The sequence below is a fragment of the Apaloderma vittatum genome, unplaced genomic scaffold (genome assembly GCF_000703405.1).
Source record: "Apaloderma vittatum isolate BGI_N311 unplaced genomic scaffold, ASM70340v1 scaffold1464, whole genome shotgun sequence".
NCBI lineage: Eukaryota > Metazoa > Chordata > Aves > Trogoniformes > Trogonidae > Apaloderma > Apaloderma vittatum.
The window spans coordinates 30,579-42,822 of NW_009711880.1; the positions used below are offsets into that span (position 1 = coordinate 30,579).

General features: G+C 36.5%; 1 protein-coding gene across 1 annotated transcript in view; it reads left to right on the forward strand.

Annotated features, from left to right (window-relative positions):
• Positions 1-12,244, forward strand: part of ARMC2 (armadillo repeat containing 2) — a gene marked incomplete at its 3' end in the record, with an annotated part of 66,874 nt that overhangs the window by 26,050 nt on the left and 28,580 nt on the right. Inside the window, exons 8-11 of the mRNA XM_009867761.1 lie at positions 106-281; positions 1,655-1,757; positions 5,060-5,280; positions 10,209-10,354. Coding sequence (XP_009866063.1) covers positions 106-281; positions 1,655-1,757; positions 5,060-5,280; positions 10,209-10,354 — 646 coding nt within the window. The remainder of the gene's footprint in view (positions 1-105; positions 282-1,654; positions 1,758-5,059; positions 5,281-10,208; positions 10,355-12,244) is intronic.

The following is a 12,244-nucleotide window of genomic DNA, read 5'->3' on the forward strand; positions in this document are numbered from 1 at the left end:
ACTCACTCTTCATTTTGTTCCCCTGTGTTTTTGTAATGCTCTGGAAAAGATGGCACTGATAGTTATTTTTTTATTTATGCCTCCCTTCCCACCCCTTTCAAGTAGGAGATGATATAGAAAATCTTTGTCTGGCTTGCACCAAGCTCTATCAAGCCTTGAATGAAGGGAATATGCTTCAAAAAAGATTTAAAGGAAGAAGCGTGCTTCTGAAGACATTATATAAACTTGTAGATACCAATTCAGATCTACTTCACCTGAAGCTGGCGAAGATTATTCTGGCTGTAAGTGTTTTAAAATACTGTTTGGTAGAATGTGAAACTCAAAATCGTAAATTAAAACTTTCATTTGATTTTTTTCTCTTCATAATTTTAAACTGTGTCTAAACTAACTCTTCATAAGCACAATTTCTCACCATATGGGTACTAGTCTCCCATTCATGCAGCTTGGCACTTGTTGGAGCCTTTTATTTGCAGAGAAATTCCAACTGGGGGAGGAAAGAAGGACACAAAATAGGATAGCTGCTGTATGGTAGCAGAAACATTGGTTAGGTGTGGAAAAGAGGCAATGTCCCAAGCTGAGATACACATGCAGGGATTTAAGCAAAACAGTAATTAAAGAAAAATACACTTGAAAATGAAGTTTAGTTCTTGAATAATATCTTAATCTTATTACACACCTCCATCTGAAAATGCCAAAACATTTTTTCAGAAAGTAAATGAAATTATCTTTTTCCCCTGTATTTTTAGTTAAAACTCTGAATCAAGTTGGTGCTTTTGAACCTATTGGTTCAGCTACTACTGAGTATGTATGGACAGTCACTGGTGAAAGGATACCAGGCACTGTTGGAGGCATTTTAGTCATTTTGTGTGTATGTGTTTTGAGGGGGGTTCTCCTTTAAGATAGCATGTGTTATTTTAATCAGAAGATTTCATTATATATTCAGATACTACATAGATGTTAAGTGGTACTTTCTTTTGTAAATTTTCAACAATTTTACTTCTCTTCCATGATCTTTCAATGGCCATTAGTACATCATAGGATCTTTTTTTATATGAGAATAATATCTTTTTTATATGAGAATAAGTTTCATTGTGACATGTGATGTTCATAGAGTAGAATCATAGAATGTGTTGGGCTGGAATGTATCTCTAAAGATCATCTAGTCCAACACCCCTGCAGTGAGCAGGGAGTTGTACGGGAGTTGTTTGTGGTTTGGCCATCGATGCCAAACCAGTAAATCTTGTGCGAAATTTCTTTGTATGAGTGAATTAGAAGGGAAAAAAAAAAGAAAAAGTGGAAGTTACTGATATACTACTACCTGCAGAAAATACATAAAGAGTTTATATATCGTTCATATCCCTGTTTCGGCAGGGTAGTTGGACTGGATGATCTTTTGAGGTCACTTCCAATCCCTAACATTCTGTGACACTGTGATCATCTGTTACTTTAAAATGAGCTAAATAGAGCTTAAACTAGCTAGGTTTTAGAATCCTTTAATTCTGCAAACTTTTCAGTTTGGTTCAGCATTCTGTCAGGGTCTCAGCTGGAATTTAATAATTCTGTGAGAGTACAAGCTTGCTGTGGTGCCTGAACTTGTAAAATATTATGGTTTGGATGTAGATTTTAGTTGTGATTTTTATTTTTTGCTTTGTAGATGAAAGTGCGTGGAAAAGGTCTTCTTGGTGTTTGCAAGCTTGCATTTAACATCTGCAGAAATGAAAAAAATGATTACATCGTTCAAAATGATGGATTATTTGGTATGTATTCTGTTCTTGCATGTAAGTTAGATGTTGAAATTCAGTAGTTAGACTGATTATCTTTCAAGAAACATTAGAGTTAACTTAGTCACACACTAAAAATTGCCTGCTAGGTCAAACTAATAGTCCATCTAGTCCAGTATTCTGTGTCTAACGATGGTGATAGGGGAAGCTGTTCAGGGAGAGCGTGGAAACCTATGTGTTTTGTAATCCATTTCCCCTGTACTACCCCAGCATCCAGTATTGTTACGTTCTATTAGGGACGTTAGATGGTGCATCCGCACCTAATCATTTTCTAGTCTCTGTTTATAGATCTTTTGTTCATTAATTTGCCTAATTCCCATTTGAACTTTCTGTCTGCTTCTGCAGTCTCATAGAGCAGCAAGTTCCAGAAGTTTGGAGCAGTCTGTCTGCTATTTTAAACCTATCTGCTTTTCATTATGCCCCTGCTTGTAGTTTTACAGAATTTTTAAGAGTTAGAGTTCCTGGTCAGTTTACCCTCCACCTTCAAGATTTTTAAACCACAATCGTATCATATATCTCTGCCTTCTTCTCTTCAGATTTAGGCTTCTCAGCCTTTTAGCTCACTCTTTGAAAAGATACTGTGTCATTCTCTCAGTTGTTGTAGTAGCTGTTCTCTGTACCTTCTCCAGCTCCGATAGATCCTCGAGATGTTGTCATGAGTTAGGGCTGAGATGGCCACTGAACGCTGACAGATGCTCTTTAACCCCTCTCCCTCCTCAAAATGAGAAGGAAAGCGGAATAAGGCAGAGACTTACGGATTGGAAAACTAAAACAGCTTTGATAAAACAATAATAGAATTAATAAGGAAATAATAAAAATAATGAACTATGTACAAATATATACAAATCCCATATCGAACCCAATTCCCTCCTGATAGCAATCGCCACTGATGCTGCAGAGCTGGTGGCACTGGGGAAGCCCCAGGCTCAGTGGCAGTGGGGAGCTGGATACAGCAGCTGGATTCAGGAACTCAGGATCAAAGGCAGAAGATGGGACAGAGTCCTCCTTGGATGCTGGCCGTTGCAGAAGAGGGATTAACCCCTGCGATCCCTCCATTTTATACTGAATATGATGTATATGGAACCAAATACTGCTGTTGATCACCTGTCCTGTCTGTTCCTCACCGGAGGTGCAACCTCTTACTTCCTTGTGACCTCTTTTACTTCCTGGCACCCCCAGCGTGGCACACAAGAGCCAGCAGTGACCTTGGTCACTAGAGGACTAAATATAAACAAGAGCCTTTCTGCATCCCAGTCCCAGGCAGGAACTGTAAACATGAGGCCTTATCACTGCCAGTAGCAGACACTGTCTGCAAAGACATGCTGCTAACTTGAGAAAGTGCGGCTTCTTAGAAGAGACTGAGCTGGAAAGTAAAAATCACTGAACAAAACTGGTTCTGTTTAGCTCAAACAAGGACAGATGCACAGGACAAAACAGTCTGTAGAAGTCAAGATGTGTCTGCACCAGATTTTATAGAAGCTGTGTTGTTGACCATCACTGGGAAGGACATTGAGAACAATCACTGACTTTTTTAGCTGCTGCTGCACATTGGGCCAATGATTTGGGGATAATTGTCAGCAATGGCTCCAGGATCTCTTTTGTGATTGTAAGTTTGTTTGTGTCATAACGCACGCTTTGCAAATAGGAGAAATATGAAGAGAATGACAGTGTATGAGAGATACCCAGTATTGATGATGGTCGTTCCTTTCATTAAAACTTTACCATGTTTTATTATCATAGGCCATGACCTTGCAAGCATTTGTTGAAGGTGCGTAAGTTAAAGCATATGTGTACATCTGCTTAAACAGATGAGAGAATTCATGGCCCTAAAGTTTAGTATGTAAGTGTTGTCAGAAATGAAGACTAGATAAGCCTTTTTAGTAGTAAGATAACAGAAAAGGACTCAGAGAAAAGAGAAGAGGTCACATTGCTCAACCGACTTTGAATACTGAAAACTACAGTTTCGTGGAGATTAGCATCATACAAAAATCTGGACAAATTGAGTGCCCATGTCTGTGTAAGCAATAGGGTTTTTTGCTCTAGTTTCCATCTTCACTCACTTTTCTTTCACTTGCTCTTGTTTTCCTGTATTTAAAAACTCATGAAGGAAAGAATATTTCTGACAGGGTTTTGTATGCTGGTTTTTTTTAATTGCTCTTTATGTCTTGGACTCGCCTTATCCAGGCCGAAGACCTGGATTATCATAATCACCCAGATTCCTGTTGCAGTCACTGGGTTATAGATAGAGGTTTTTTTAATTCCTCTCTCCCTGTGCACTATTTATGTGCAGTGGAGCAGCTCCAGTAGAAGAAATAAATTAACTGTTCTTCTCAAACCAGACAACTACTGTTCAAGACCCTGTTTGATACTGAGCAGAGCAAAACTGAGTTCTCACATTGCTACAGCCCAAGTAATTTAGCTGACCACAAATGATTGGTGAGGACAAGGGTCTGGGCAAGAGCCTAGAGCATGTGTACTTTACCCACATACACCATGCACTTGGAGGGAGTTTCAGCTTGAGTTGAGACAGAAGAAACTTTTGAAATCTCCTAAGTGTAATGAGGTGGGAAAATGTTTTTATTCAACTGAATAGAGCACAGGAAGCAGAAGTAAATATTAGTTCAATCACTTACTAGAAATTCCAAAGTATAAAATTAGTTAGGATTACTTATTTTTTTAAGATACACCCACCAATTTCAGAATGTCACAATTTGTCTTGAAAGATATATTTGGCTTGTCCTAACAGCTGCTAATTTTAACATTTCAGATATCTAACAGTGATAGCATAAATCAAAACTTTTACAGTAACTTTACCTATATAAAAAATAAATGTAAAAAGAAAGAAATTTCAAATATGAGATTTGAGTTAGATACCTGTTCTTTTTAGTGCTCCTTTTGAGATGCTTTAAGACATTTGATTTTTAAGGAAATAGTGGGAATAAACCTCTTTAGAGTGTCTCAAGTTTAGTATGCAAAATTCCAAGCACACACAACCACTTTTGCAAATCTTGGATGAGGATTTTGGTGATTACTACTATATGTTTACAACTGGTGCTGGTCCTTTAAGCCTGGGAGAGCAAAAGTCAGGCCCATTCTCTTCTTCATCAATAATTGTTTCTTGGCTTCGGTCCACATACCCGATTTTTCTAGTCCACTTACTAGAAATGTAAGAGTTCAATCTGAGTGGTTTTTTCCCAATTGTTAATCTCTTAAATGAGTGGACTGTATTAAATATAAATGTTAATTTTAGGCTTTCTGAATAATGATTTTCCTTTTAGATTGTTTGCTGGAGGTCCTGAGAACTGAAGATCTACAAAAAAACAATGAAGCTTTCCTGTATTGCATGGGAGCTATAAAATTCATGTCTGGAAATGCAGTACTCATTAACGAAATGGTCAACAAAGGAGCTGTTGAAATGTTGCTGCAATTAATGAAGCAGATTAATAATATAAAAGAAAATGACACATGTTTCTCCAACTTGGGCCACCTATTAGTTCAGGTTAGCATTTACTTTTATTTCTAGACGTACATACTTCAAAGGCAAATTAACAATTTAATTGGAGGAGATAAGCTAACCCTGCGTGCCAATGACAGAATTGTACCTATATTTGAATAGACATGAAGTCATTCAGGACCTAAATTTAATTATCATAGTTATTTTTGTGTTGTCAATTTTAAAGGCTTTAGAAATTCTGAAGTTGTTAGAAATATTTTTAGGTACCTCATAAAACCAATTTCTTATTACTTTATGGTGCTGATAATGTTTTGGATACTATAGTAAACAGATGAAAATGTGTTCCCTGTCTAAATTCTTTGAACTAATATAATAAATACAAAGCAGTTATTGCAATACTGTAGGAGATTACAAAAAGCTTTTTATTACAAGAGTGGTGCATTTTTAAAGATGTATATGAAAATATGACTCTGTTTCTTTGACTTTGAAGAACTGTAATTTAAGGAAAAGGTTGTTGTGAAAACCAACACTTTAAATCTTTTTGAAAGCAACAGGGTCAAAACTGGCTTTTCTTATATGAGCTACCTTGGTAAATTAATGGCTATTAAAACTAATCCTTTGCCCTAAAAACTGCTTAATCCTTAGTGATTTTGGAAAAAAAAAAAAGATTATGTAGCTAAATCTTACGTTACGCATAGGATGTGGGCGTTTTTTGTATTTGTCGAGGATTTTCCAGGTAGGTTCTTGGCATTTGTCTTGGAAATTATTGATGTAAAAAATAGTGAATGGTGTAATTGCAAGGTTTTGGGGACTTCATAGTAAAATATATTGGACAATTTTCTGAAGTAGTGTTAACCCGAATTTTTTTTACTAATAATACAAAAAATTTTTTTCATTCTCTACTAACTTACAAATGAAGGATTTCTTTTACTACTTGAAATTATATGAGAAAACAGATAGCTTACCTTATCACGTTACTATTACTGATTTTTGTCTGTTGATTTTGGTGGAGCTATGAAGTAGTCTCTCCAGAACAGTGTGTTTGATCTTGGTACAAACATAAACAGATTGGGAGATCATAGAATCATAGAATGTTGGGTTGGAAGAGACCTGTTTTGTTGATATCATACCTTATATTCTATTAAAAAAATGTACATGTGATTTCTAACTCTTCTTTTTCCAGGGAAGGTGTACAAACTTCAGGTGTTTTTTCCCCCTTTTGAAAAGTATTGAGGATAGACTGGGGTTCCAGAATAGATTATATTCTCAGTGTAATTTGCAAGGTGATAGGCAGTGACTTAAAACATCTAAACTAAAAGAAAAGTAATCTTGGATGAGGAAATTTAGATTATAGTTTTGCTAGGCAGTTTAAAACCTAAATTAGAGATATGTATCCAGTATCTTTTTTCTTGTCTATATAGTTTTAAAATATTTATCCTTCTGAGAGCAGGAAGGTGATGGTTAAAGGCAAAGCATGTTACTTGCTGACATTTGCGGGCTGCTGTTGATATTAATATTATAATACATATAATAGGAATCTTGTTGAGTAGAAAGAGATGGAAATCCATGCTAAATAGATGTAAAAAGAGATTTTTTGTAAGTTGAGGTATTTTAAAATAATAAATGATGTCGTAGTAGTAAAACTAATGAATCAGATTATTTTCAACTGTTTGATTAGCTAGCTGTCTGAACTTCCTCACAACTTTGCAGAAATGTTTTTTCTTCCATTATTTGTACGTGGATAAATTTATTTTTTTTTTAATCAAGAGTAAATTTGCAAATGTGTGGACATAAAAGAAGTGTAAAGTATAATAATATAGTCATTATTCTCTCTGATGTTTTCAGTGTGATTGCAAATGTAGCAAAACTAATTTGTTCAGTTTGAATAGACTGGCTGTTTCTCACAAGGCCTTGAGTATTTTGTGGACAAGTGAGAACCAACAACTGTCTAGTGTTGAGGCTGCCCTTTCTCGTGTTTGTATTCTCTTCCATAGTAGTACAGATACTTCATTTTTCTTCCTCATGGGAGAAAAGTAGTGAATCCTGCTGCTATGGAATTCCTGTGCGACTTTCTCATATCAGTTCCTTCGACAAATATACATAAACGTGCACCATTTCTTTCATGTGAGTTAATTGTTCAGTCATCATAGACAGTTGTAGGAATAGTTCTGTTTTCAGGGTTGCAGTATCAAAGAAAGTTTCTTCTCTGATTCATGTCTTGGGAATAAAGGAAGTTTTTGTGGCATACTTTAACACATAGCAAAAGATCAAATATCCAGAGACATACAGAAATAATGAATAAACATAAGTCTTCAATAATAGAGAGCGAATTACATTGAAGGAGAAAAACACCTTCAGTATTCACAGTGGCCTCTGAGGGAGGCTCTGCCATCTCTTAATCCAGATAACTGAAGTTATCTGGGACCAACTCTTCATTCTTTAACTGTATAATTGCACAATCACCAGATGGCAGTGTTAGACGTAAACTTGCCAGGTCCTTTTTGTGGGAATAAAGTGCTTATCCGATTTCTTCGTTGCTACATTATGGATTTTATGCAGAAGCCCTGCAATACAAGAATAAAAATGTTTGTAATAATTACTATTTTTCCTTAGTAGGGGACGTGAAACCAGGGTAATCTTCAACTCATTTTGTATTGCTTCACCTAATAGTCTGATTATATTTGCAGGAAAAATGGTAATGGTTATTCAAAAGCCCAGGCTTTTGAAGTGTCGCTGACAAGACTTAACAAGTACTCCATGTTCCTTAATTGAAAAGCACTTAAATGTCTTCCTCTTTAAAAATAGCATTTGTCTGCTGTTAAATTTTCCATTTGAGTGAATTTGATCTTTCACATGGCAACATAAGGATTAAGGCTGGTGGAGATTACTAGAGCCAATTGTTCTGCGTTGGTCCCTGAGACATGGTGCCTGCTTGAAGCAATCAGAATCTCTTGAATTTATCTGTTGCCTGACTAGCTTCTATTATTCCAAATTTCACTTGTGTACCAATTGCTCCTTTGTGGATATATACCTCTATGAACTTCTGAATTTCACTGTCTTGCACATTTAATTGTATATGGTTTTTTTGCATTGCTTTTTACTTTCCAATCTATCTTGTGTGAGGTTGCCTCTTGGTAGAACTTACTGCTGGAGGGTTTTGACCATCTAACTGTCTTGGGCAGTGAAAAAAATTACTCTCTTTTGGAGGCCTCTGAACCATTGTCTATTGATGAAGTTGTGGATTTTTTCACCATCTAATATGTAAGTCTCTGCTGCAGTAAAAACCCGGATCTGGGCTTGAACAACACTCTTAATATGTGTTGTATCCTTCATTTTTAGTATTGCGAACTTTAGCTAGAGCTCAGCAAATGCAATCCTAGGCTGACTGTGAACATCTCATATGTGAACGTTGAATGCAGTCTTCTGAGTCTGTTCCATTTGGCAGGAATTTTGCCACCAAAACTTTTGAATAGCAAAGTGTCTGATCGGAGTGTTTTCATTTTTCAATATTTCTCCAGTATCGTGTTGATTTTTGAAGCATCATGACTTTTTAAAGGAGCATATTTGGAAATACATTTTTTTTGCAGTTGTTTAGTTAAAATAACAAAAACCTTCAGTTATCTTCTTAAAATATGAGCAACAGGAAGGGAGTGGCTTCCATAGGTTCAGTTTCTGTTTATTTGGAATATAGTATATAGTTCATATTTAGTGCTGAAGTTAAATCCGTTCACATATCACCTTCACATTATCCCATTTTTTCCTTTCCCTCTGTGCTTTGCTTCTCCGTTTTGATACCTTTTTCATTCTCCTGTTGTTCCATTACAGAACATCATGTGGTAACTGAAGACACATACGCTTTTGTCAAATTTGTTGAAGTAGGACAGGTAATTTGAAAGCTGCTGAAGAATGGGCAGGGTAGTGCATGGAATCTGATGAGCAAAACCTCCTCAAACACAATTTAACCTGCTCTTTGTCAGATTGTCCCTTTAGATTTAGCATTGGACAAGCAGTCTAATTCGGTAATGAAATACTTAATTTCGAGAGTTTTTTGTGATTATGAGCAACTTGAACAGATAGTATTTGCCTTAATAAACAACATTTAAAACCAAATTGAAGTTAAACACCTTACTCTTAGAATAAGGAAAACTGGAAGTAATCCTATATTCCCATTAGATTAAATGACTTCACATTAATCTTCTAGGAAGTTCTGATTGAGATCAAGAGTTAGCATACATGTCATTGCCTGTCTGACCTTGGAAGAGAACCAGGACATTTCAAAATATGTAATAGCTGATTCATTTTGCATATCTGCTGGGTATTTTATGCTTAAAACTCCTCAAAATAGAACAGTATCTTCTGAAAATATTTTGGTCTCTGCAAAATAACCTTGAGACGCTTTTAATTTTTATGCTGTTCAAGTAGTGGGTTTCTCTTGATCTTGATTAACTTTTAATTTTTTTTTAATCAAAATGCATTTTACTGTCTTTAAAAATCAATTCACCTTAGTTTGAAACTTATAGTTATTTTCAAAATATATGTTATAATTCAGTATTAATTTGTAAGACTTATATTTAAGTTTGCAAAATCAGACATTGTGCAAAAAATCACTTTATCCACAGAATTTCACCTAATTTCCAGTTGCTATATGGTTATATACATGCATACAAATCTTTTATACATGTATACAAGATTTTAAAGCATCAGGTTTCCCTCAAAGATAGAGGTTACGTGCAGGCAAAGACCAGTATCAATCTTACATTTTCAAACAATTATTTCAATGTACACAATTCTGTGGCTTCCACATTTCCTGTTCCAATTTATTGGTAGATACGTACCTGCAGAATGTTAACAAGGCCTTCAGACTGCCTTAGATGTTAAAAAAACGAGATTTGAGCTTAATTAAACTTGCAGAACAGAGTGGATTTGGTTGTGAGGGGCTGTGATTAATAAATGCCTGACTATCCTGTGTGCAGCTGATAGCTACTTTCCGAAACTTGGCCGAGTGCCCTGCGGCGAGGGGCCGGCTCCTCCGCGGTGCTGCGGTCCCTGAGCTCTGCGTGGCGCTAGAGCAGCGTATGAATGATACCGACATCTGCACCTATATTGTCCGGATATTCAGGTACGTATGGAACACGGTGCTATTGCTTCACACAGTCCGGGCAGTGTTACCCTTTCGGGTGACCTCAAAGAGGATAGGGTCAGGCGCTAAAATTGGAAGACTTACGTTGAATTGTTATGTTTTGATTATTTTTTTTAAACGCTCTGCGTAGTTTTTAATTATTTTGTATGATAATTGTGTCTTTATTAATGCTGATAGGATTGTTTAACTGTAGCCATGGATTCGTTGTCCTTGTGAAAAATGTTTTGTCTTATTGTGCCATTCTTTAATCCCACAGCTTCTGACTGAGATTTTTAAAGTACGATTTCTTATATTTTAAAGCTGCATAAATTACTAAGTATTTATGAATCCTATTTTAGGCCATGTTTTAAAAAATGAATGCGAGAAATTACACAAGCTTAAGTTATGTGAGGGACTCTCTATTGTGAAATAAAATACAGGAAAGAGAAATGTGATCAGTGTTCATTGTTTTGAGCTGTCAAAGAATGTTCGAGGAGATTAATCTGTGGGATCAGGGCTTGAGTGTGCAGATGGAAGCGCTGAAAGAATCTAAGTTTTATGAGCAGGTCAATGGCTGCTTCCCAAGATGTGCTTTTTAGAGAAAGATTAGTATGAGTGAATCACTCAGAAAGATCCTTCTGTAGTCTGAATAGTTTCTCTGTCAAAAATCTTCCCGTTACCAAGCACCAGCTTGCAATATCCAATGCTAAATGGCCTTGGAAACAATTTAAGCATTTTGAAGAAGTTGTGAAATTAAATGTTGATAATTTCAGGAGGAGTTGGGTAATGAGCACAATTTATGAATGCTGTTCTGAATGAAGCATTTGCCATTGCTGCTTTGTTATTGTACTGAGTCATGGTGCCTTGCATTGCTGTGTTCACTGGCATTCTGGTATGGCATTCTCTTCCTGTTCAGCCCCTCCAAGTCATTTGTCACGTTCTTCTTGCTAGATGAGATCAAGTTGTGCTTTGAAGAGCAGCTACATAGGGGACTGTCATTTCTTCTGCTTCACAGCTAAAACCAGGCAAATCTCATCCTTTGCTGTTTGTGCTACCTATAAAGCATATGAATTGCTTCCCCAATCCCATGCCACCTTGTCCACATCTGTCTCTCTAATTCTGTTCCTAAAAATGAGTTGAGTTCTAGGACTTTGAGCATATTGACTTCTTCTAAAGGAGACAGCATTCCTTTTACCTGCAAAATGCCATGAAATGTGGGGTAACGGGTTTGTAATTGTGTAATCGATACTTACACTGTAATTCTGACAAGAACATTTACTTGATCTAGAATTCAATAAGGAACAAAAGTAATTTGTCTTATTTAAAGTTTCCTACTGTTTCTTTTTTTTTTTCCTAAGTTTAGGGAACTGCGTGCTCTGAGGATACAAATCAGCCATAAAATCAATATAATTTTCTTCCTGGAAATTGGAGTAATGAAAATAAAATTTCACTGTGCAGTACAGAGGACAGATTTTAAATTTGTTTTTTTCTTCTAGTAATATAGAATCAAGGAGTAGTTTGGGTTGGAAGGGACCTTAAAGATCACCTACTTACAACCCCTCGGCCATGGGTAGGGCCCCCTCCCACCAGACCAGGTTGCTCAAAGCCCCATCCAGCCTGGCCTTGGACACTTCCAGGGAGAGAGCATCCTCAACTTCCCTGGGCAACCTGTTCCAGTACCTTATAGTACACCCTTATAGTAAAGAAATTCTTCCTAATACCTAATTTAAGTTTCCCCTTTTTCAGTTTGAAATCATTAACCCTTGTCCTATCCCTACACTCCCTGATAAAGAGTCCGTCCCCAGCATTCCTGTAGCCCCCCCTTTAAGTACTGGGAGGCCTCTATAAGGTCTGTTCGGAGCCTTCTCTTCTCCAGGCTGAAGAGCCCCA